Below are 20,452 nucleotides of genomic sequence, written 5' to 3'. Positions count from 1 at the left end.
CCTCCTTCTCCTCCAGTTTCCACGGCCTTTCATGCATTTTGTCACTCCTTTTCTCCCCTTTTTGCACCATATCCCTGCACAGCAGTGTCCCGTAGAGACTCTTGATATCAATCGCATAACTGTGCTCCTTTTATGAAAGAGCCCTACTGCTCATTCATGCTCCCTCTGACCCCACATTTTCCATCATCTTCATCTTCTCTTTTCTGGCCTGTGAGAGACTCTGATGCCCCTGTCCTTCCATTCATTTGGTCCACATACTTCTCTGGCTCTCATCGACAGTCCATCCACACAGGCTCCCTCAGTCTCATCAGAGCTGCCTGGAATTATTTACTGCTTAATGGCCTACAGCAGCTCACACCAGCCCAGAGGTGCTTTGCTTTATTTATTGATTTTCATTCCTTTTGTCTTAGTGTGTGTAAGGGAAGAAGAGAGAGGCCGCATGTGTTTGCAGGACCAGCACACACTGGAAGATAAAAAGCCCAAGGACGTCCCGCACACTTCAGCTGCGAGTAAAATGACCTGTGGATTGAAAGATTGATTGATTCGATGTGTGAAGGCTAATCGAGTGTTACACGGTGATTCGTCTGCTGCCTGCACCTCGATCTGTTCCTATGAAATATACATGTACCTATGTGTGCGTTTATGTGTGCACACCACAAAAAACTAACACTCCCCATCCTCCATCTTCGAATACAATGATTAAGTGTCTTGGAACAATGGAAGCCAACAAATTTATTTAGGGCTGGATTTTAAAAGCACACTTAAGTCTGCACATAAGGGAATCTTCCTGCATGGAATTGCAATAAGAGAATGTATGTTTGGACATATAATTAGCTGCATTCACTGGATCTGTTGGATAGTTTGATGAATGAATAAACATTCAAAGGCACAAACAAACAAACAAATAAATGTATGTGTGTTTGTCTCTTAAATATTATGATATTCTAAGGTGAAAAAACCAGATCTGCACATTTCCTTTTGCAAATGAAATGGCAACTAATGAATGAATAGTTAGAGATACTATGTTACACAGTGTCTTACGGAGTTACAAGTAAATTACTTACAACTAAAAAAGCAACCAATGAAAAGATGTGATAACGTGTCTTTTTTGTAAATTCTATCAATTTAAGATGTTGAAATGCAGGTCAAGGTCGATGCTTTCTGGATGGTTTTCGGACTTCTTTTAACTTGTTGACATATTTCTCTTTTCATCAAACAAAAGGTGGATTTACCTTATATATTTATAACACGGTGTAAATGCATTTTATACCAGACCAATTTGGAAACGTGCACATAATGTGGGAAAAAATGTTTAAGAATATCACAAACTGCTTTTGTTTCATGAAGCAGCCTGTATTTAGGTAAAAGCTGTGGACTATAGTTCAGCGCTCTTTTCTACTGTTAAAACCCTGTTATGATGGATGGATGGATGGTTTATGCTCTAATATTATCTTGCTGAAATATGAAAGCCCTTCTTCAAAAGAGATGTTATCTAGAAGGAAGCAGACGCTCAAGCCAGATGTGTAACTTACCAGATGCACTAATGCAATGCCATCATCAGAGATACAGGTTGGACGGTCCCTACCAATTTTATTCTGCAGTACATGATTTCCAAAAAGATTTCCATATTATAATAACTATAATAGTTTTCCATTTCTTTGCCTCAGTTCATTGATCTGAATACTTCAATTGATGGAAGAAAGGAAATATCATTTCACACTCAAAAAGGGGAAATATGGTAATCCTTTCAAAAATAGAAAGTGCTCCTGTAAGTCACATGATCTTATTGTACTTGATTTAAAATACTACATTTTGAACAATGCAAATGGTTTCATTGAGGTTGTGGCTGGAGGTTGTGCCTCACAGAGGCGTTACACACAGTGAATGAACCCAGCTTTATGAGCTTTCAGTCCCCAACGCTCCTTTGAATACAGATAAGGCTGACAGGTCCTGTAACACCGCCTTGGAAAGACTAAAAAAAACAAAAACAAAAAACTAATCCAAAGCAGAAACAACAGCACACTCTAAAGCTCCTGTTATCTTGGTATTATTTAAAGAGATGCTCACGCAGACCACTGCAGAGCCTCACCCATGCTTCCTCTGTCCTTACCCGTGAATGAGAGTCTCCTCCATCTCAACAAAAGAAGGGTGCTTTCACCAAAATGACCGATTACGTAACACAATGAATGAATAACGAGAGAGGTAATCGCCCCTAACAGTGGATCAGGTGAATGGCAGAGGTGAATGACACGAGTCCCCTCATGGAGTACATCTGGTCCCCTCCCCTCAGTGAGCACTATGATGATATCAACACTATCCTCACATTGCTTTTTTACATCAATGGGAAAGAAAGAGAGAGAGAGAGAGAGAGAGAGAGAGAGAGAGAGAGAGAGAGAGAGAGGGGTCTGGGTATTTTCAGCCACTCTGACAGCTGTGCAGCTACCCCACGTACGTGCTCATATCCGGAGAGACAGACAGAGAGGGAGAGAGAGGCATAAACAGACAGAGAGAGAGGAAGAGAGAGAGAGAGAGAGAGAGGGAGAGAGAGAGAGAGAGAGAGAGAGAGAGAGAGAGAGGGGAGAGGCTGACGTCCGTCTTTTTTCGCTCCGCAGACGCGCGCGTGACCCATCTGCTCCTGGATTTCCCTTCAACTTTTTGCGGTTTATTTTTCTTTTCTTTTCTACTGTTTTTCCTTCCCCGGTCCCCGTCGTCCTCTTTGGAATGAACTGCTTCGCTGCCGGCGTCGTTTCCATGTCAGCATGGGAACTGCCGTGTCCAAGAGGAGGAATCTGAGAAACGATGCGATATCTTCTGTGGCAGCAAAAGTTAGGTGAGCTCCTCCGCCCGAGCCCGGGAAGTCTAGACGGGTATTTCGAGGCTCTCTGCGGAAGTTAGCGGGTGTGACAGCTGTGTGTTTTTGATGAATTGCCGGACTCAGTCAGCAGCACGAGCTTTGCAATGCGCATGAGACGCTCGCTGCGCTTTTCGTGTCTGCCGACTGTCCCGTCCAACCCCGGCGCGTGCAAATCAGCAGATATGTGCGCAAAAAAGACACGTCTGTTTGTTCCCTCTTGCTGCATCTGTGATGGGAAACATCCGGATCCCTCCAGAGAGGGTTTGCATTTATTCTGTGTAAATGGTGTTTTTTTTATTTTAGGTGTTTAATCAGCCGGAGACTTCATTTGCTCCCTGCGCGTCGGTTCCTTCACTGATGTTGTGAGTGAAGCGTCATTGTATAACCAAAGTCATGCAGATGTAAAGCAGAGTGGCAACGCTGATTGCATACATTGACTCATTTTGGCGTCACATTTCAACCCACTGTGACAGAGAACATGCGTTTTTGGTGCATTTTTCCTAAAAAAAAAAAAAAAAAAAGCCGAAAAAAAAAGAAAAAGCCTAAGCCATTTTCTCTCTGTGTCCGCATCACCCGGAGCTCACGGCGCGGTGATGATGAGGCGGATGTCTTCACAGCCCGGCGGGCAAATGAACCATCTATAAATCAATCTCTGCGATCGACTCAGTCGTCCGCACTGATCACTGATCACGGCCAGTCACTGGGTCAGTCACACAGGGCAGCACCAAGTGAGCTGCTGGTAATTTATTCAGCCTGGGCAAAAATTTAAAAAAAAATAAGTAAAACGACTGTTTGGCAAAAGGTCCAGCCCTTTAAAAGCTGTTAACGACTCACTCGTAGGAGACGTTTTTATGCGGAGCCCGCACAGCATCCAGCTGTTGGAGCACCATGCGGAGAGAATAACAGCCACATCCGACCCGCACTGTCTCCTCCGTCTGAGATGCTGAGCCAGAGCTGCAGTTTGCCCTAAGAGCACGTGTGTTCATGTGTCCACACCACGCATCAAGTGCAGACTGTGTCTTACAACCCTTATAGGTGAGGTCTGAATACAAATGCAGAATTTCTTTGCTTCACAAGTGGCCTGGCAGCGGGCCCTAATATGTGATTGTAATTCAGTCAATGAATGACCTTGACTTGTGCAGACTCCAACATCCACAGATGTGCGCTGATGTGCTGTTACGTCATTCTCCTTTGCATGTCTGTTGTCTTTCGTATATTATATTCTACTTATAGCATGGGGAGCTGCAACCAAGCGGTCGTTTTTGTTTCTGGATGCTTCTTGGAGAGGAAGATGAGGATGTGCTGCTTGTGCACAATGACATGTGGCTTCAGAGGGAGTCCTGAGCAGGCAGTCCTCTTTGAGCAGGGGTGTGTGTGTGTGTGTGTGTGTGTGTGTGTGTGTGTGTGTGTGTGTGTGTGTGTGTGTGTGTGTGTGTGTGTGTGTGTGTGTGTGTGTGTGTGTGTGTGTGTGTGTGTGTGTGTGTGTGTGTGTGTGAGAGAGAGAGAGAGAGAGAGAGAGAGAGAGAGAGAGAGAGAGAGAGAGAGAGAGAGAGAGAGAGAGAGAGAGAGAGACAGAGAGACAGAGAGACAGAGAGACAGAGAGAGAGAGAGAGAGAGAGAGAGAGAGAGAGAGAGAGAGAGAGAGAGAGAGAGTCCATCTCAAGGTTCAGTCTTTTTCTCTCAACAGGAATGCACCTGACACACACACACACACACACACACACACACACACACACACACACACACACACACACACACACACACAAACAGAAATACAGTCGTGTATTCAGATATTTATAGTTATTTATAGTTGCATCCAGCTCACTGTAATTCTCACTCACGGTGACCCCCCCCTTTTTCCCACAAACACACACACACACACACATACACGCTGAGTTTAATTTTTGGGAGTTAATGGCAGCGTGAACCTTGCCTCCAGTGGATGAGAAAAGCAGCTGAATCACATCCAATATTTATCAGCCCGTCACCTGCACATGACCCCCATGAATGTGGAATCAAGCACTGAACCGCACTTTCTTTTTTATCTCTCCTCCACACACATGACCAATGATATCTACAAACATGCACCAAGGTGTGTGTGTGTGTGTGTGTGTGTGTGTGTGTGTGTGTGTGTGTGTGTGTGTGTGTGTGTGTGTGTACACACTTCATTTGATCTACAGGTGCTTGTTCTTGCACCATTCCTTCTTGAAGGACAGGCTGGACCTTGCAGATAAGGGTGCCAGACTTGTTGACTCTCCTCTTTCTCATTACAGTCCCTTTATGCAGCAATTTATATTTCCATTAATAGATTCTCCATTTCATTTCATTTTCCATTTTATTTCAAGGATCCACTTAGTACATTTTGTGCTGAGTTTGTATCACATGCCATCATAGGACAGTGGGAGCTGAGCAGTAAAAAGCCTAGTGCCCTCCAGTGAAACCTTTGGATTCTGTTATTATCTGCACAGTACCTGTTGGGATTTCAGCCTTTTTACAGTTAGTATAAGACCAAACAAATAACTTTCCTTTCATTTTATTTTGATGATGTAAAAGGTATATGTACCTAGTTGTTTTAAACACATGAAAAAAATTACACCTTTGCTATTTAACGAGAAATCTTTTTTTTATATGTCACATGAGAAAGCTGGGTTTCCATCACTCCAAAGGACATTGCAATGACTTAATGTTAACCAGTTGTTACCTCAAAACCAATTTGATCTTCACTAGATGGGTTGGATCCTACAAATGTTGTGTGGTCAAATGATTCAGACCCCTTAAACAGAGTAAACCAAGGAAATAAATAGTTTTCATGCTTCTCAGGAGCATTGCATTGACTTAGATTGATTTTCTTTGTACACAATACCACAATTGCCAAATACTTACCCTGGCCTTTCCCTGAGGCATCTTAAAACATATTTCTAACTGGAAATGTGATCAGTGTTGTCCCTGGATGATTGCATTTCATTCCCACAAGAGTAATAAGTCTTTATAGTGTTAGTGTGGAATCGGATTTCTGTCCTCACAACAGAAATACAGAAATACGTTTTCCCCGTTTTCAAAGCATCGTGCACCAGGTTTAACTTCAATGTCATCCGAATTATTCTTGGCTCCCTTTAGGAGGCAGCTTTAATTAAAAATCTGTTATTAACAAATATGTTAAACAGTCACACATTCTGTTAACCTGTACAGCAGAATCTCCTTCAGAGCTTGCATGGACCACCACGGGGACAGAAAAATATTAAAGATTTACCATCCATCTCTGATACTCCTTTATCCAACCTCGGATTGTGAGAGGCTGGAGCCCATCCCAGCTGGTGTAAGCAGGATACACCCCGGACAGGTTACCAGTCCATCACAGACCCAACACAGATAAAGACGATCACACACTCAAACCTGAAAGCAATTCGGAGACACATGAACCTGAAATGTGTCTTTTGGGAGAAACATGCAAACACCACACTGAGAGGAACCAGGCTCGGACTCAAACCAGTGATATTCTCATGATAACCACCACACTATTGTGCAGGATGTGGTTCGGGTTCGATTGACCAATCAAGTTATTTCATACTTTTGCAGAAGTGATCACACAAATATTGTTTGTGTTTTTCAAGCTAAATTTGAAACAAAGTTGTTCACTAAACTTTGCTGCACTTTAAAGCTGTATTTGGGTGCTGACAACCTGACCCTTCGAAGGTGCGAAGTTTACAGTTTGCTTAAGTCAACTAAAGCTGATGGTCATAAACTAAAGGTCAACAAATGTAATGATCATTCATAAGGTTATGTGTCGAGGGCATTTCAGTGAAAGCCCCAGGTGTTAGTGTTAGTGGCACACAGGGAAACCCTCAGAGAAGATTGTTTAAATCAATAAACATCCACCCCTGAGGGACATGATGCCTTTTACAAAAAGACACCAAAGTTGTTCTAATAAGCATGTTTGAATACCATAAATACATTGGAAGCACTGGAGAGTGTGGCAATGTCATATTTTGCATGTTTATGGAACGCTGTTTATGAAACAGGTCACACTCAGCCCTCTAGCAGCTCCCGAGAAGAAACCAGTGAGGGGGGAAGAGAGAGAGAGCGAGAGGGGGGGGGGGGGGGGGGTGGGGGATTACAATTTGTGACACTGAGTGAGAAAGCAAAGCTTTGATCTGTCCATCAGCCTGAGAGGGGGCCTGTGCTGCAGAATTTGGCTGAAGGGCAGCGGACAACAGTGTGCAGAAGAGCTGTGGAGGTATGAAGAGCGGCACAGAAGATAAAAGAATTGGGTTTTGCAAATCAGACACAGTCTCTTCGGACAGTCAGGTGTCATATTGTTGTTGGCCTGCAGACACTGAAGGGGGTCCAGTTCTTGTCGTTTTTTGTGATCTTTATTTCTGAGCCACTTAAGCACCGATTTCTTCTTGAAGTCTGAATTTGTTTGTTGGTATCCTGCTTCAGTTTCCTTTCCTCTTTAAAAGTCTGTAAATTCTCACCATCGTGTTCTGTGCTTTTCAGTATGATTAAATCAAACCTGTTTGAATCAAATACAGCAACCTCTCCATCTCTTTACCTTTTCCTGTGTTCAATCAAATCAGTTCCTTTTCTCAAATACGCTGAATGAAGTAGATTTCATTGAGGACTATGTGAACAATGATGATGAATCCAGCAGTGACTTGGAGCTGTTTGTCTGTGTCTGCTTTTGAGTAAATTTTATTCAGTTTTTTCTTTATTATTTGACAAAAACAAGAGTTAAAAACATGCCCGTCATCACAGATGTAATATTCAAATTAGTAGAATTTCAGTATGAAGCTAATGCAATTGCAGATCAGTTTGTAAATAGACCAGGACATCAGACACTAACCTGTACTTTTCATATGACCTATCTGCAAAAAAACAAAAACAAAAACAAAACATAATTTTTCTGTTAGATGCTGGAAAGTGTGGTTGAAACAAAAACAATTATTTGTTAGTCAACACGTTTTGTATAAACATGTGGGGACATCAGGGAAAATATGCCATGATTGTTTATTTCATCAATCTGTGTAATACCTTGTGGTTTTGTTTACCATTCTCACCTCACAACTACATCGTCTCACTTCAAGTCTGGGCTTGAGTTCCCTCCTGTGTATAATGTACATGTTATCCCTGTGGAGCCATAGGTTTGTTTGTTTTTTACTCCATTTTCCTCTCAAAGTCCGAAGACGTGCATGTGAAATTAACTGATGACTCTAAATTGTCTGTAGGTGTGACTGTGAGTGACTGTATGTCTGTCTGTGTTCGCCTTGTGATGATCTGTCGGTGGTGCCTCCACCCATTATCAGCTGCGATCAGTTCCTTGAGTGGCCCACAGTCTGAAGTTGGATAAACTTTTAAGTCTAGCAGCTACACTGTTTTGTAGGGACATCCTCCATTTTTGAGTTTTAGACTTGATCATGATCATTGATGAATGGGGTCTTGATGATGGATACTGCTTCTGTTAGTCTCACCACAGGTTTCTTGCTGTGAGAAGTTCAAATATATGCGGGGAAAAGCCCCTTTTGTTCTTGCAAAGTTAAAAGTTGAATTGATGTTCGAACCTCTGCTGGGAAACACAGGAGTGCTGTGTGTGTGAATTAGTTGCATTGCGTCACTTGGCGCGACGTGCGATTGAAGTGGTTGCGTTCAGCTGCGTGTACTGACATTTTAATCAGTGGCCATGATCCGATGCTGGGCTCCCACACGTCCCATAATGCACCACAGCTTCAAGACTACAATTAACATTCCCGAGTCCCCTCGGCCCTCAGCGTGTGCAACAAGGCTCTCAACAGGTTCTCATCACCCCAGCTGTGCATATTTCTATGTGTGTGTGTGTGTGTGTGTGTGTGTGTGTGTGTGTGTGTGTGTGTGTGTGTGTGTGTGTGTGTGTGTGTGTGTGTGTGTGTGTGTGTGTGTGTGTGTGTGTGTTTGTTGGAAACCCAATTCAATTAGAGCATCTGAGAAGTGGATTCGATTAAGGAGCATTAAAAGTGAGGAATTTCTTTTCTTGGCAGCCCATTGTTTACAATGGAGAGACACCCAGAGGAGACATCAGCTCTGTTGACATTCAGGCCAGTGGGAAGACTGCCATGGGACTAATCACCTGTTTGCAGCCATCAGGTGCTTTACCTCTGAAGATATACAGCCAGTGTGTTAAATGGTATCCAAATCCACGGGGAAACGGCACAGTGGTGATTGGAGAGGTGTCTATATCAGAATGAAATACTGTTGCCGCTGGATTAAATCTGGGAGTCTTCAGGTTCCTCTGCTTTAGTCTTGGATAGAAATGCCAACATTTGCAGCCTGATTGTGAGAGTTTTTGAGAGAGAGACGCCATTAAATGAGTCTTAATATCACAAGGTTTTAGTTGACCAGATATTCATGTCTTCAACCCACAAAATATAGTATTTTAATCCATAAGCAATAAAACAATTAAGCAAAACTATTGTGATTGTATTGAAGTAGAGCCAATGAAGTGAGCAAGCCAAGCAATTATCTCCTGTTTTTTAAACCACTTTTTACCCAAGGACGGCATAGTGAGCCACTGCTATTCTCAATCCAGAAGAAGTGGTACGGCGCTAGATGACACATGATAGTGGTACAAACAATATAAAGTCAAGCAACAAATAAACAATAGTGACCACTTCCCATTGCTTTCCATTGCACTATTGGTATTACACACATTTGACATATTGTATCATTATTTTTATACTCATATACTGGTGATTTATCCACAAGAGGAGCAGTAGAACAGCAGTTTTATCAGTAGACTTTGGGGAAACAATTAAAACCATTAAATTTGGTCATTTTGATGACCAACCAAACATCGAATGAGTGAGTGAGCCACGACATGTTTATTGGTATCTGAAGAACGAAGAGGTGGTGTGGTGTTGCAGTGGTTAGCGCTGTCATTGTGGAGTTTGTTTGCTGTGTGTGTGCCAGTGTGGGTTTTTCTCTGGGTACTCCAGCATTTGGTGTATGTCTGTCTCTCTGCGTCAGACCTGTGTCCACAGTACACCTTCTCATGCCTCCACCTATCACCCAATACTGGCTTTGTCACACAGAAGGTCATAATGTTTGGTTCAACGCCAGATTTTCTAGTGTTTTCTTTTCCTTGAAGTATTGTTAATGGTTGTTGGGGTCTGAAGGCAATATAAAGCTGTTGCTTTATTTATTTTATTTTATATTTATTTATAACTATTGTCTTGCTAGTTAGAGGCTTTATATAGTGTGCAACAGCTAAAACCATTAAAGTTATTATATTATATATATTTGCCTCAATTACTCTTAAAATGAATTCAGTCCTCTCATGGGCCTGCACTGGATGAAGCAGTATCGAAGATGGATGGATGGATGGATGGATGGATGGATGGATGGATGGATGGATGGATGGATGGATGGATGGATGGATGGATGGGGAGTCCCACCCCGCACACACACACACACACACACACAACCAAACTGGTCTACAAAAATATAATTCACACTACAGGCATTTCAAACGAGCTGTGTTATCAATGCAATAAGAAATATTCCCCTGCCTGAAGTGCATAGTGTTGAAAAAATAACAACTGCAAAATAACTACACATTTTGCCTGTTGCAAAAAAAAAAAGATTTTCACAAATCTCTCCTCATACCAGACAATCTATTTATCTGAGGTGCAATTCATATCTCCCTTCCAGTTGCATTTATGTGTGCATGCTTTTACTTTATCTCACCTTGAGTCACTTGAAAACAATGCCCTGTTCTTTCTTCTAATAAACTATGGATGGGTTGTTTGGAGCCTATCCAAGGTGCGTGAGCATTTCCTGCACGACAGAGACAACCCAATGAGGAAGAACAGTTTGAGTGACTGCTCGTGAACACTAGGTGTCAAAGCACTTTGAAGCAGGTCAAATCTGAGAGAAAAAGTTAAACAAGAAGCAGAAGCGGTTTTAACAACATAAGTGATGTTCTTCCATCTTGGTCTGTTCTTAAGTACAAAGCAGAGGAGGATATTAAAAAGGGCATGTATACGGTTTTGTCATGTACCCATCTGTCAAGCGTCAAGTTAGAAATTGCTCTGTTTGGATCCATTATAAAAGCCGAATATGCTGAGGTGTCCCTCCTTGTTTTTGAGGGTCATTTCATGCGTCTCTGAAGTGGTTAGTGGAGTTCGAGGTAAAATGTGTTGAGAACGTGGAGTGTGGGTAATTGTGTCTGACTCATTCAGGTTGAGAAGTGCTCAGTGCTCCACAATATCTACTAAAGACAAAGGCAGAAAATATGCTCATATTCACTATTACTCTCTCACTTTGAAGAAAAAGGAAGAAATGACCATGCATATTGCCTATCGTTGTTCCCAGAATATGATTGGAGCGGCTCTATGACTCGAGTTCTGACCCTGTTATTTTAGCAAATGGACAAAAATGATATGTTGTCGCTGGAGTGAGGACGCCGTCCTGCCGCTGCAGTGATTATTACCCTTGTCTCTCAGGAGAAAAAGAAGTCAGGTTATTATTTGACTGATAAAATAGCAACCTTAAGTCAAAAATACGCTTTTCTGCCTCTTCTATTCTTGTAATCTGACACCACAGGGATTGCCGAGTCTAACCATAGCGCTCAACTTTAAGCAGGGTGTAGTTATGAAACTGGGGATGAGGGACATGTTAAGGTTGAACTACTTTAGGAGCAGAGCACGGAGTTAGTTTGTAACACCAAAGCACCTTCGACTACCAGAATATATTTTACCCAAACTACTTCCGGACACGATTGTGATGATTTATATGTACATTCACATTTTCTGGGTTTAAATTAAGCCAATTTGTAAGACTGTGTTCTACTTTTATTTCATGTCTTGCACAGCGATTTCCCAAGTTACTGCCATCGATCACAACAGCCAGTAGAACATATATAATCGTCATTAGTATTGTTTAATGCATTGTCACTGCACAGATCATCTTTAGTCACTTGTCCTCACCCCTGCTCGCTGTCATTTTAAATACAGAGTGTTGTCATGTCATGTTATGTAGCGTTATTAACTATTGGGGAGCAAAAGCTTTTGACCAAAACACCTTTTCTATTAAAGCCAAAAAAATATGTTTTTTCCAGAATTACCACAGTCCTTACTTTGATCAGTTTAGGGTTAGGGTTAGGGTTAGGGTTAGGGTTTTGTTTGTTTGTTTGTGGATAACAGTGTTATAAAAGCCATTCATGGTGGTTAAATATATATTTCAGTGTCTTCAGACTAATTTTCTCAAAAGGATGTAGAAAGTTTCCAGTCTAAATGAGAAATTTTGACAAAATGCAGAAATCCACACAAATTCAAACTTCAAAGTTCATGTGATCTTTAACTTAATATCGTCTGAGAGAAGACTGTCTTCTCTAATGCTCTTTTTCAGTGAACTCAGAACTGCTGTGAAAACTCGTGGAACACAGTATTTTTAATGCGACAAGTGATTTTCTGTTGGGCAGATTTTAGCTGGTAGAGTGAAGGTTTCACTCTCAGACAGCCTCGAGCAGCGCGTCACCGTCAGAATCCCTAATGTGGTCTTACTTCTATCCACGACACGAAAGCTTTATCTTGCACTCGCATTGCCACTCTGGTTTCACTCGTGTACACACACTTCCCGCCTCTACATCTGGAATCACCTGTTATTTGATGCATTGATGCATCTTATCGGGTTTGAGGGTAGAATCTGCATAATGTTCAAAGACTCCCTCCTGAAGGAAAATGTCTGCGCTTGTTTCTCCTCCATTGTCCTGAGTGTGTTCTCTCCCTCTGTTTCTTCAAGTTCACTTTGCCTTTCATTTTTAATATGCCCCAAATTCCCCTCGATATACGGCCCTATTTTTCCGCTATAATCACTTCTCTCATCTCAGAATCTCGCCGCCCCGTGTGTTTCTTTCTCCTCACCCCTGTCACGTGGATGACAGCAAGCAGGACAAATTTTACATTTGCCTGTCAAGCTCTTCCTGGCCTTCTTTCTTTTTCACCTGAACGCCGTGTGCCTCCAAACTGCCAAGCCAACACATCCGATATCCCTGGTGTGTCCTCCTGATCGCATAGCTTATATAGCTTACACATGGAGCATGTAGAACAGTAATAAGGGACAAACCAATACAGAGTGATTCCTTTTTAAAATTAAAGGATTGAAAGACGTTTCGCTCCATCCATTTCTAACTCAGTTTCCTCTCATGTTTAATGGATGAAACGCGTCTCTTGGACTATTGTTTGCTGATTCTAATCAAAGGGCCCGGCCTGTTGAATAATGAAACAGGAGGGTGAAATGAAAATGTCTCAGAGCTTCAGAGGGACACCTGCTGATTAGAGTATAGACTGCATTTATCACAACTGTCCGTAATGGAGATTGTTTCCTGTTACATCACCACAGGCAGGCACACACACTGACACGAACATATTTTAACCTGTTTCCCCCCCCAAATCCCTCTTTCGCCATTGTCTTTAAACATAAAACTCCGGCTCACGTGCCAAAAGGCATCTGCATGCACAAACAAGACTCCAGCGTGAGAAGAAGAGGAGGATTTCAGCAGAGATGATGCAAGAGACTAGAATTGCAATGGCATTACAAGCTATTTTTAGAAGTGTAGTGAAGGCAGTTCGATGGTGTCGCAGCACATGCAGAAACTCTAGGTCCTCAATACCATCCCCAAACCGTCGGGGACCGTGATATACTTTAGCCGTGGTCTTGCACCACTGAGGGTAAACAATGGGAGCGAGCCTGGAGTCTGCAGGAACAGAAAAACATCATAATTTATGAATGCTGCACCGCAAGAGGATATGAAAATCATAACAATATGCAAGTTACAATAAATTGGTATTTAATCAACCAAACTCTTCAGTTCTCCTCAAGGAGGCCCTTTAATTGAGTTTCCAGTCAAAGCTAAAGAATAAGACTCAAAGTTCTCAGAGAAATCGTACTATTTTTGAGGTAATAAATAAGTGCAAATAAATGTAAAACATGAAACAACAACATCAGAACAGACAGTTGCAGAGCGAGTGGCCGCAATGAGAGAAGCGTCTCTGGTTATCATTTAACAATTATCAACTAATTTCTGACACTTCTCCACTGCAATGTCGTCAACCTCTTTTACATTTGCAGCAGCTTCAATAATTGGGAGATTTTAGCTCTTGCCTGATGTTTTCAGGAGACATTATGGGTCAGTTTAAAACTGTAATCTTTCCTTTGTGCTGGTGGATGTACACTCTGGGATGTTATCCCGCTGAAAACACAAGACACTCATGCTAATCCTAGTTTTTTAAACCCTGGGGTAACACATGTAACTCAAAAATGCCTTGGTTAACTTTGGATATCGTCATCAGTCCCTGCAGTGAAGTAGACAGTACAGCAGCTCAAGTACAATAAGTCAAAAAAAAAGACTTAAAGGATCGTGGCTAGTCTATGGCAGATATTTGTCGCCCATGTCTTTGATTTATAACTTTCTTTTCGACATTTCACCTTCATTTTTAATATTTTCTGAAATTGTCAGTTTTTACAATGGTGATCTTCACATTCTTAACAATAGTGAACAATATTTCTAAACATGAACATTGATGCCTTAACTCCAAAATGAAAATGGCAAGCACATGTTCTTCTTTCTTCTTTAAGTTTCAATCAAGACTTTAAAGTCAAACATTAGTGGACGTTATCAAAACCTTTACATGAAATGAAACATCATCAAACTGAGACTGAAGCATTTCTGTCTGAACTCACTTCTGGCAGCTCTGCGGCTGACAGTTTCTTTCATTTCCCAACACGCACTCTACTACAGGGAGCAAGTCGCGCTTTATGTAGAGGTGAGAATGCACAAAGGAATTCAGTTTCTCTCTGAAGCGGTTCTTGGAGGTTTTCACATGAAAACTAATTCTATCTCTCTGCATGTGCTCCAAAAATCACAAACAATCTAGCGAGCAACGCTACGAACAGAAAGTCCAAAAGCGTCTTGCGTTATTCCCACTGGAGCGATTATACAATCTCGCCCCCTCTATGATGACAGGCTTGCCCCTTCTGAAGCATTTCTGGTTGGTTCAGAAGACAGAATCAAGTATTTGCTTTGAAGAATTTGCCTTTTGCTTCCATCTTTTTCCCTCTTCTAATAGGATTTCACAGTATATTGCAAATTTATACTTATTATGATATCAACATGTGCAACATGTTTATCCCAGGAGACTGATAGAACTGCACATTCAAAAAGCAGACTGAAATTTTAAATATGAAAGAAAAGTACGATTACTCACAATTAATTCATGAAATATGCGCTATTGATATTATAAATTAGGAAGACGAACTGTTGCTAAACGGTTTCACACATTTGTTTGACCACATGTGGCCTGTCATAATAGTAGTTTATGAAAAGATTGCTTTATATTTTTTGAATCGTGTCCTTACCCAAAGAATTCCAGTCCTCTTTGGTTTTACTTTAGAGATCTTCCATTTAACATGTGCAATATCTCTGAAAGACCATTTCCTTAAGAGAGGTGGAGGAGGAGGTAGACGGTGACAAATGGCATCCTGAGTTTAAATCAGAAACTCTTTAAGAGATGGGAAGTGTCTGTTCACCTCGGAACGAGGGGGAGAGTGTAAGTGTATGAGGCGGTGCGTTTGGGCGAGCTTTAATAATTGGCAGCTCTGTCAGGAAGGAGGTGTACGCCCACAGATTTCTCTGTATACGGGGGATTCTTCAGCACAAATGTGAGTGTGTGCCGCCTCTGACCCCGGCTCAATATGGACAGCGGAGCTCCCGGAAGCATGCAGGCTGAGCTGCTGAACGAGCTAAATGATGTAAACACCTAATTAGCTCCTGATATTGTGACTATGTAAACACAAGGGCTTATTTACAGTACACACTGGGTGCTGTTTGTAAAGAAACCAGGAGGGACTATTAATGCTTGATTAAACACACATTTTTGGGAATCGAATGTAGATGTAAAGTTCTGCAGACAAATAAAATAAAATGTATGGTGCTAATATAGTGCAAAATCACAACTGAAACAAGTGTATTGGGTGGAGGCTATAAATGATGACTCATCATGCCGTTTAAAATAGACACTTCCATTGTCCTTTAACGCTTGTCAACATTAGGATGTTATAAGAAAAATAACCAATTGGCTCTAAATGAAATGTGCAGTGCAAGTTCAGATTACATTTTTAGTTCAATTGGAATAGTAAGACTTTGATGATTTTCTATGTGGAATCTGCATGTTGAGCTTGTGGGTGTGTTTTTCAGGTACTCTGGTTTCCTTCCTCAGTCCAGAAACACGTTTGAGGTTAATTGTTGACTCTAAATTGCCTTTAGGTGTGAATACGAGCGTGTCAGAGGGATCCAACTCCTAACAACCATGAAGTGGATAAAGCTGGGTAGAAAATGAATGATTGAATGGAGGGAGGGGATAGACAGACCCCACGAGTGTGATGAGTACACAGGATTGCATTCTGTATACAAACAGCAAACTAAAACAACTATGCTTCATCTTTTCAGCTTGATGAACATGAGCATTCACAAGAGATAGTATTATTTTTTTAGAAGAATAACTGAAGAATAATGCCATAATTATTGTTTTATATATCCTGAGCTTACCGCTTTAAATGCTGCAAAGTGGTTTCAATTGCAGCTTCATTTTAATCAGTCATTTTACTTACGAATCATAATTACAACACACACGCGGAATTGAATAAAAACTTATTTTCTTTTCATTTTCACTGCTTGCCACTTTAACGTCAAAGCTGAATGCGACCTTGTCTTTGAACAAAGTCAAGTGCTTGCTAACATAATCAAAAGTGATAATTAACTAAATGTCTGTGTTAGGGTTGCCATGGTGATGGAGTCACCTGAGACTATTTACACAGCGCACCCAAAAAAAACATGTTTTATATTTATGTCCAACTTGTGCCCGTCTATTATTTGCAATAATAGATATCAAATAATGAATTGATTAATTATTATCATTAATATTTAATAATATGCAATTTGTAAAATTATAGTTGAGCATTAGGTCTTCAGCCATTCAGATTTAACATTAGATTTGTGCCATCTCACTCATTACAAACAAAACAAACAAGGAAATCTCGGGACTTTCATTATAAAAAGGCAAATTCCTTTGTCTTTTACAGCTCAGACTCCATTTCTGCTACTTTCCCAACCTGTTTGAGGACGTGTGCAGGTTTATTTGAGATGACATCTTATCAGGCAGAAGGCCGAACACCATTACCAGATCTGTCTTTGTGGTTCTCATTTGACGATTGGTTAACACAATGTGACTGAGCGATGTATTTATCTAACAGAACGTATCGTTCCTCAATCCAGGAAAAAAAAGAAAATATCTCCTACCTCTGTAAAATTACAATAAAACAAACAAAAAAAAATGCTTACAAAGTAAATCCTTCAAAGGTCTTTTGGAACACATTGTTCCTTTCGCAGTATTGCCATGAATAATGGGTTAGTTGCCAGCATAGTTTGGGTTACTCACAATTTCTTTCCTTTTCTCTGGGCTGTCTCTACTTATTCTTGAGTATGAGCACAAATCATTATTTCTAATAGTTATTGCTGCGGTACATTTCTCCTCAGTTATTACCCAGACTGACACTGAAAGAACATCCTCATGGTTATCTTTTTTTTTCATCCCTTCTCTCTCTCTCTCTCTCTCTCTCTCTCTCTCTCTCTCTCTCTCTCTCTCTCTCTCTCTCTCTCTCTCTTCTCCTTTTCATCACAGACATGCACTCGAGGAATATTAGCAGGTCAGTGTCATTCAACTGCGAAACCTCAGGCCAAAGTAATAAAAGTAGAAGCCCTCTTTGATATAAGGTTTCAGTTAAATGTGGTTGACGGGGTGTCTTTCGAGTATTATTGTCAGTCGAGTGCCTCTTTATGTGAGTGAGCAAAAGAAGGACGAAGACAAAAGAGGAGTTAAGAGCCAGATGTTTACAGTTTTCAGTGCGTCTCTAAGCAGTGATGCCGTCATGGTTAAGTTTTTTTCTCGACACATGAATTCAGAGGAAGCATCGCCACACTCGCATACTGTGTGTGTGTGTGTGTGTGTGTGTGTGTGTGTGTGTGTGTGTGTGTGTGTGTGTGTGTGTGTGTGTGTGTGTGTGTGTGTGTGTGTGTGTGTGTGTGTGTGTGTGTGTGTGTGTGTGTGTGTGTGTGTGTGTGTGTGTGTGTGTGTGTGAAACCACAGCGTAAGGGTGCTCGCGGGCTGCAATTAGATCCACCAACGCAAACTGAGGTCATCCCGAGAAATGAAGTCTACCTAAAACAATCCCTCACTCTATCTCCTCCTGCTGTCTCATACTCTGCCTCCCTCTCAGTCTGAGGCGGCCTGAAGTGAGAAGATAAAACGGCTGCATCTTAATCTGTGGGTGGCACAGGCCTACAAAGAAGGCAATTAGGATTACAATTTACAGTTCCCCTGTCCGTCTCTGCTCTCACCCTTTCCCTGTTCACTCTTTTTCTCACTCATCCCCTATTCCCACCCATGAATTAATGTCTTTGTCTGTCTCATAAATGTGTGTGTGTCCCAACAGAGCAGCGCGAGCATTTGGAGAGTACCTGTCCCACACACACCCTGAAAACCGAAACGGATCAGGTCAGCGTCTCTGCCATCCTGCCATTTGCTCATCCTTTTATCCTGTTCTGTGTGTCTCTTTGTGGTTTTAATCCTTCCTCCACCTGCATCACCTCATCCTCTTTTGAAATGCCAGGCTGTGTTCATTAGTGCCTCTCCAACAGCCGAAGAGAGACGATGATATAATCCTCTCTGTCATCCACAGCATTTTCTCTTCTTTTACCCCACTTCCTCTATTTACTTTCTCGTCAGCACCTGGGTGGACTTCTCCTTCTCCTGCACTTCAATTTGTCCTCATGTGGTTCTCCCCTTTTTTTTCATTTTCTAGCTCATCTTCTCTGTGACACCTTGGTGGGTCCTGATCCGGAGTCGCCGAGAGACGCCGTCAGCCCCAATAACAACAACCACGTCCATTCCTGCTCCAGTACCAAGGAGTGTGGAAAGACCCCTGAGCCCAGTTTAGTGAAACAGCCACTGGGCCTGCTCCAGCCAGCTCCTCCTTCCATAGCCATTTCCACCAAACCAGCGTCGCTGTCCCTCGAACGCAGCTTCTCAGCAGAGGAAGACCAGCAGAAGTGTGTGGAGTGCACCTTGCAGCCCGCCCGCGTGTACACCATTACCTCTCGGCACGGTATGCTGATGAGCAGTGGCCGGGGCAGCAAAGAGAGCCTAGAACTGGACGTCCTCAAGGAAAAGTCGGGGAGTGGTGGGGTGGGGTCTCGAGGCAGTTCGATCCAGCCCTCCACTTCCCCCTCCTCAGCCACATCGTCTCCAACCCAATACCACCGTTCCAGCGGCGGACGTGGCACCAGCAGCTCTGCGGGCCCCCACCATCACGGCAACCATCATCACCACCACCACGTTTTGTCGGGCACGAACGCGCCGTCCAGCAGCGGAGGAGGAAGCAGCGGAGCAAGCGGAAGCAGCAGCCAGCAGCAGCTCACTGTTGCGATGTCGCACTCCCATCATGGATCGCACCACCACGGCCACCACCATCACCACCTGGCCCAGCCGCCGCTGCAGACCTCCGTCAGCGCACACAACATCCGGAGCTGGGGCGAGGGCGGGAAAGGGGAGGCGGAGTGCAGCGGGCTAGCCTGCGAGTCGTGCAGCGGCGCGCCCTCGCGCAGCCAGGGATCGCTGGACCTGGAGAGCGCGTCCCGAGAGGCAGGCAAGCAGCACCGACGCCTAGAGCGGATGTGGAGTGTGGACCGGGTGACTGGGCTGGAGAGAGGTGAGAGGGCGGAGGACACAGAGGAAGGGAGAGGCGCCCAAATCCAAACTAGGGTGGGAAGGGAGGTGTCAAGATTGTTGAGGAAGCCCCAGTGGCTGGGATTAGTGGGATTGGTATGAGACGAGAGATGGAATAGCATTTGAGCTCTGTCGATGACGTGGCAAGGAACATACACAGTTAAATGTTTTCCTTGTTGCTTCATCTATTCTGTAATTATATAAATATAATGTGCTGGGATACAAAAATGTAAATATTAGTAAATAGATAGTAAAAGTGCTTTCAAACAATGCTTTCGTATTATAAAATAAAACAAACATCCACACTGAACATAGTCACTAATATATTTAGATTAGTTACTTAATGCTAATTTTGAGTAAATGCATGACACAAATTGACTTTATAAAAGAGGTTGATGGTTTCTTTTAAAGAAAACTTTTTTTTAACTACATTTATTAATTTTGCATTTATTTTTGCTGGGGGTCACAGTAATTCTTTACAACACCACAACACTCAGCAAACCTCTTAACTTTAAGAATGAAAAATATACTTAGAAAAGATTCTGTGATTAATACAAACAGTATAGTAAACTATTAGAAACACCTTCAACTTCAAAGCAATTAAACATATTTAAATAAGAGTAACATTTATATATTCATACTTTCATTTGAACACGTGTTGGTTAATTCATTAAGATATTTATTTGTTTATGGCTGCTTACGATCAGATCATTGATATGAACTTGAATGCAATTAGTGTTTAATTGATCTGCTCAGTAGTAAACATTCACATACATTTGATCTTGAG

The 20,452-nt window shown here is 42.2% G+C and overlaps 1 protein-coding gene across 1 annotated transcript in view; it reads left to right on the top strand.

The window, feature by feature from the left end:
• Window positions 1-2,759: 2,759 nt before the first annotated feature.
• The window catches only part of nsmfa (NMDA receptor synaptonuclear signaling and neuronal migration factor a), a gene marked incomplete at its 5' end in the record, with an annotated part of 49,104 nt that continues 31,411 nt past the window's right edge, over window positions 2,760-20,452 (top strand). Inside the window, 3 exons of the mRNA XM_080477680.1 lie at window positions 2,760-2,830; window positions 18,374-18,435; window positions 18,743-19,648. Coding sequence (XP_080333806.1) covers window positions 2,760-2,830; window positions 18,374-18,435; window positions 18,743-19,648 — 1,039 coding nt within the window. The remainder of the gene's footprint in view (window positions 2,831-18,373; window positions 18,436-18,742; window positions 19,649-20,452) is intronic.

Source organism: Lipophrys pholis, assembly GCF_963383615.2.
Source record: "Lipophrys pholis genome assembly, chromosome: 12".
Lineage (NCBI taxonomy): Eukaryota > Metazoa > Chordata > Actinopteri > Blenniiformes > Blenniidae > Lipophrys > Lipophrys pholis.
This window is presented reverse-complemented; position numbering and strand designations above follow the sequence as displayed.